The sequence below is a fragment of the Rosa chinensis genome, chromosome 6 (genome assembly GCF_002994745.2).
Source record: "Rosa chinensis cultivar Old Blush chromosome 6, RchiOBHm-V2, whole genome shotgun sequence".
NCBI lineage: Eukaryota > Viridiplantae > Streptophyta > Magnoliopsida > Rosales > Rosaceae > Rosa > Rosa chinensis.
The window spans coordinates 23145399-23151550 of NC_037093.1; the positions used below are offsets into that span (position 1 = coordinate 23145399).

Below are 6152 nucleotides of genomic sequence, written 5' to 3' on the forward strand. Positions count from 1 at the left end.
AAACTGATTAAACATCTCCTACTCACAAGCCACCATATCTAGCTTCTTGCTATTGCTTGTTTCTATCAATTAAATTGCTAGAATCACAGAATATTGACTTGACAAAACATGGTGAGAGAAGTGGACTGAAGACTTTGATACCAATGTCATCATACTTGTACTTGCAGCCAACCAGAAGGATTCAAATCTCTAGCCAAGTCATTTGGGACTTGAACGTGTCCTCTCATAACCATTATTACTTCGCTTCTGGTAATGCTGAAGTTTCCAGCCAACTCCTTGTAACCAATGTAACCATGGCTGTGAGCAAACTATGCTTTTCCAGTAACATACAATATGGTAACTTTTAAGCGATGCAGGGATCTGCAGCGAGCAGGAGAGTCACCATAGTGCATAAGGAACAACGTTTACATATATAGTTTAACAAATTAAAATGCCCTCGAACTGCTAATTTTTTTTACTTCTGCTGCATATGTGGAGCCCTTTCTCATATGGAATTTTTCCCGAGTTCATATGGGATTTCCTTTTCATTCTCTCATTTTTAGGGTTAAGTCTGTAAACATGCCATCTCGGTCAATGTAGACGAAAAGAGATACTTTTAACACATTCATGAATTGGAATACAAATACAAAAATTACAATTTTATTCTAGATCAACATGATGTTTTTGTTTGTACCATCATGATTGGGCACTTGTAGAATCATCCACGGGATGGTAGTATCTGTTGAAAAACCACATAGAGTCGGCTTGCACTGCATATCCATCTTGGTTACGGTGCCAACTGTAGTAAGCATGGGTTCTGTTCTTGATGTCAAAAGTGGCATGACCAAAACTGGCCTCTCTATAAGCCGAGTACGCTGGCTGTGGTTCTGTCATACTGCACCACAAAACAAAACAAATTAGATTCATTGCTTGATACACTGAATCAGAAAAAACCAAATGGATCATGCATGCTATATACTTACTTGGTAGCTAAGCCTTCAAGATTTCCTCCATCACCAATGGTGATGTACACAGGTGCAGATTGATCTTTCACGGGAGAACAAATACCATTTATAACGTTGTATGCAATGTTGGAAACACGCTCCTGTGGTATATCCAAACAACTTATCAGACAAAAGAATGTGATTCTTGAGCATTAATGGAGGGTGGTGAACGGAAAAGCATATGCAGTTTTTGTTTACAAAGCATTTCAGAAAAGTATTTTTCCTCGAAAGGGTTTCCTGTAATTTGTCAAAAACTAAAATGCTTGACAAATAGGAAGAGTTGGATTTCAAAATCTTGCAGAATACCATCTAATTTTAGGAGATACAGGTCCAGTTCTATGCAGATAGCATGCGCCATGCAAAACAACTGTGAAACTAGAAGATTAAAATAAACAAGGAGTGTACTTACAGATCGTTCATAGGCATGGACATGACCAGCAAATACCACGTCAACTTTGTACTTCACAAACCAAGCCTCAAACATCACTCTCATGGTCTCTCCTTCCATGTAGTGGTAGTTGTAGCTATTGTACCATGGGGAATGCACTAAAACAATCAGCCATGGGGTCTCATTCCTGTTAACTTTTGGTAGCTCCTCCTCCAGCCACTTGTACTGAGGAGTGTATTTACCTAAGGATGTATGGAAATCATGTGTCAAATGTAATTATTGAAGCAATCAATTTAAATAGGCATACTGTATAGAGGAACTTGCTGCAAGTTACAAGTTGATTGGAAATTTTATGGACACAATAAAGTTCTACTCTGTTTAGCTGACTATTTAAATGATATGATGGTCATCAGGAAACATCACCGCTAGGATATCACTTTAGCAATCAGTACAAATGTTTAGAAAGAAAGAAAGAAAGAAAGAAAGAAAATTAAAACTTCTAACATGTCATTAAGAGAGATGTATGAACAGTGATGTCCAGAACACCAAGTCAAATTCCATGACAACAACAGATTAACAATTTCAGCTTGATGAGGAATCCAAGAGAGAGTATAACAGGGAGTGAAACAGGAGCTGGAGCTGGATTTAACAAATTAAAGTTGTGTTTGCAATTGACAATACAGATAAGGATTTCCAAATTTCATTTTCATGATTAGACATTCAGAAGAGCATTTGCTGCATACAAGTTACAAAAACAAGCTTAGAATCTGCTATGTTTCCTTACCATATGCAGAATATGAAGATAAGACTATGATGTGTGAGGAAGCTCTCTTGATTGAGTACCAAAGAGGGGAAGTACTCCCTGATGCCTTATATGGGACATGATACCGGTGAGTGTAAGGCTTAAATGGTTTGGTTTCACCCTGCAAAAATATTAACAATAATCTCTTAGAAAACAACTAATTCATAGAATAAGTTTTCAGGAATTAGAAAGTAAATTCACACAATGAGCACATTCTGGGTTAAACATTAGAACATGGAAGACTAGAGCTGTACATAATTGAGGAAGATGCTTATTCTAAGCTCATTAGCTATAATAGGTTATAGTAGAGAACCTCCTATCACTCTTTTGGTTGCTGCATGAGAGGATCATTCTTATAGGTGGGATTCAGATTTTAGAACACACATTATACCTACCAAATGTTGGTTAAACGAAGACAAGTAAGAGAACAATTACCATCTGTAATAATTGTAATATAAGTTCCAGGCAAACATTATGTTCCCAGTTAGTCATAAAATTGAGGGCTTCAATGACAAAAGCAAGGAAGCTAGAAATTAGCTAAAGAGGGAACAGGCATTATCATAAAACAAATGATCTTATCTACAACACAATATGATGAATTTGGGTAAGACAATTACTTTACACAGCAATCTAATGTCTTATCCGATGCTTACAATTTCTGGAGCAAAATCAAGTTCATGATTCCCTGCAGTCCATATCCAAGGTTGATAAGCAACACTTCTCTCCACGAATCTTCCCCATGAATCCCATCTGTGATTATCATGATTGGGATAGTTATCCGCATAAGAGAGGTCACCAACAAACAATACTGTTTGTCCTTTCTGTGGATTTAATTCATAATGAGTGAGTGTCTTATTTGAATCAAAGCTCTGGCCCAGATCCCCTGCGAATGATATCCAATGGTAAAAGATATTTAGAATTGTAAATTTACATTGCACATAATCAGAGAATTGGGTTAATGTAGTTCTGAAATAATACTGCTTTCCATGATATAGCTTGCATTCGAATAATTTGGTTACACATCTTACTTGATGAAATGGAAGAGTCTCATGCAATAACCTTTTAACTACAGAACCACTTAGCTACATCAATTTACAATCTATCCTGTTTTATACAAAATAGTTACCTATGAGACCAAATGTGTAAGGGACATCTGGCCCAACTGCTGGAGGAGTTACAAACCAGAACTGCCGCTTTGTGTGTCCGATTCCAACCTCATAGTAATATTTGGTATTGTACTGCAAAAGAACACAGATGATTCGATCATAATATAATTTACACACTTAGCCTGCATTTTACCATTTGATCAGCAAATCCCAAAACCCGGTTTCGTGCATCTCATACAGATTCTGGTATTCTACAACCCAGGCAATTGAAACAAAAGAACAAGTCAAAACACGAAAGCATATCAAATTTACCTCTAAATTTCTGACTGTTGCATGGTGAATGTAAGGAGAGCTGTAATTGTAGTACTTATAGGTGTAAAATTTTCCCACAGCTGTCTTTTTCTTGCTATTTGCGCTCCAATAAAGCACTTTGCTGGAACCTGGTTCATCCACAGTCACCCATGACACAATCACTGCCTTTCCCAGCTGGTCTCCTTGTGTAATATGAACCTATAATCAAATACACATATATCACACACCAGAGCAATATTAACCACTAAAAATTCAAAACCACACCTACTAATCCATAAAAAGGCTATAATTTTTCAAAAGAAAAAAAGTATATATAACAATAACATATAAAGGTACAATAAACTAATGGGTTAGAATGGTTAAATAATGGGTTAGAATGGTTCAACTTTCACAATCAAAAAACAAAACTTCCACAATCAAAAAGAATGTCTAAATTAATAAAACAGAAGTAATATCATAACAAGAAAAATCTAGCATTGATCGAGTAAAAGCAAGCATCATAATTTAGGCATTGTAAGAGAGAGAGAGAGAGAGAGAGAGAGAGAGAGAGAGTATACTTGTTCTGGAGCATTATAGCCATGAGGGGCTTTGAAGACATCGCTTTCTAGAGGCATATCCACAGTTTTCTCCACTTTCCTGACAAAAGTGCTGGTCTTTCCTCCATTACAAACCAACCCCAAATTCAAAACCAAACCCAAAACCAAAAAAGCAGCTAGCTTTGAAGAGAATACTGAAGCAGAAGCAAAACCCATTACACCCATTTTTGGTGAGATTGTGCTGAGCACTCTGAAGACTCAATTGGAGGTCAGAGAGGACTAGTCCTTAAATACTACTCGAAATAATAATGTAATGGAGATAGTAAATGGTTTTTAAACTGAAAATCCGGGGAATATTCATAGCTGCTATAGGCATCTACAGATTATCATGTCAACGATTTGAATGATATACCTAACTGGTTTTGCCTCATCAGTTGCGGATCCCTCAGATAAATACTCAAAAGGAAACAAATTTGAGTTGTAAAAGGAGAAAATATGTGTTTGACTTTAGGAGTCTTCAGCGAAATTTCTCGTGAAGGGGGCAAATGTGTACAGATAAAGATAGGGAGTGAGAGAAACGGCTTTATTTGACTTGGAAAACGAGGAAAATGACCTGAGAATCTAATCTTGGGCATGGTTTCATGGTGATAAGAATATTTGCATTATCTTCGCATCGAAATGTACCAATTTTTCATTTCCTACTAGTGTAGTTGTGTACAATTTCTATCAAGCAGCCCAAGATTTCTTTCTTTTTTTTTTTTTTTGGGTCTATTTCACCTTATACCAAGTCTGGTACGAGTTGCCATTGTTGATGTAAACCAAGAAATTTTGAGTGGGATTCTGTAGCGCTCCCATCAACCCCAGAACTGATGGTCGAAGTTCCAGTTCACCAGCAGTGGATTGAGTGGAGGATCTTTGCATACACTTTAGGCCTTTATGGCTTTGACAAAGATAAAGACATGGGGACTTTTTCTTTTTCTTTAGTTACGTATCATTCATGGTGTTAGCTACTTGATGGAAGCACGAAGGAGGGTTTGAGTTTTTATTTTTTCTTTATATAAAATCCTCACATGTGATACACATAAAGATGGAAAAAGATCAAAAATCAAGTTTTATAATGCTATTGAATATTAAAATTTTGAAATCCAGAATGATCATATTAGATTATTTATATTGTAAGTTTCACACAATGAACTAATTTATCGACTTTTGATTCTAAATTCGGTACCATGAATCAAGAAAATGGTGAATGGAATTTCCAAGAGTTTCCCTACAAAATCTTACTCAAAAATAAAAATAAAAATCTCACTCAGGACCATGGATTTCTGTTAATGAAATAGAATTAAGATCAGAACAGAAAAACTAAGGCATAACTAAAACAGAAAAGAGAGAATACATCATAACAAAAATTTATTTGCATGAGTATGATTCATACAAAATTGATTTTCGATTATTTTCACGCTAATTTTATTGTTGAAGTATATAAATATGCATGTTACCACAACTTTCACTGAAGCCTAATCACACCATTTTCACTATGATTGCATACATGCAATTGAATTATCATCCTTCATATACCAGTCTTCCTCTAAAAATAAATGTATGTTTAACTTGAAATGTTGGAGAAAACTAATGCTATCCTCATATCATAATAAATTCCACGGTGTATTATTCATGAAATTCCATAGTAAATTTCATGGTGTATCACTCATGATATGCAACTTGACATGGGCCTCTTTAGTTGCGTATCACTGATGTTGTTAGCTACTTGATGGAAAATTGAAGGAGACTTCGAATTATATAAAAACCACCCATGTGGTGATATGCAGAAAGATGAGAGAAGACCAAAAGTTAGGTTCTATATTGCTATGGAATATTAAAATTCCAAAATCCAGAATGTGTCAGATTAGATACTTTTTGTGGTGAGTTTCACATAACGAACTAATCAATCGCCTTCTGACGCCAAATTCAAGACCATGAATCAAGATAAGAGTGATAAAGGTGATAAGGGTGAATGGCCTAAGA

The 6152-nt window shown here is 35.8% G+C and overlaps 1 protein-coding gene across 1 annotated transcript; it reads right to left on the minus strand.

Annotated features, from left to right (window-relative positions):
• Positions 1-487: 487 nt before the first annotated feature.
• LOC112170185 (purple acid phosphatase) lies at positions 488-4673 on the minus strand. The gene is made up of 8 exons (XM_024307376.2): positions 4149-4673; positions 3592-3789; positions 3300-3411; positions 2827-3056; positions 2156-2294; positions 1393-1613; positions 963-1084; positions 488-874 (listed from the first exon to the last, which is right to left on the minus strand). Exons 1-8 carry the CDS (start codon positions 4350-4352, stop codon positions 676-678), a joined length of 1425 nt encoding a protein of 474 aa, XP_024163144.1. The 5' UTR covers positions 4353-4673; the 3' UTR covers positions 488-675.
• Between the last annotated feature and the right edge of the window lie 1479 nt (positions 4674-6152).

Bases quoted from the DNA above. Each gene is read 5' to 3' on its own strand.
- LOC112170185 (XM_024307376.2), bottom strand. From the start codon at position 4,352: ATGGGTGTAATGGGTTTTGCTTCTGCTTCAGTATTCTCTTCAAAGCTA. The intron at 2,295-2,826 runs GTAAGCATCGGA...ATATTTTTGCAG, and splicing joins TTGATTTTGCTCCAGAAATT to GGTGAAACCAAACCATTTAA. The intron at 875-962 runs GTAAGTATATAG...TTTGTGGTGCAG, and splicing joins CTTGAAGGCTTAGCTACCAA to TATGACAGAACCACAGCCAG.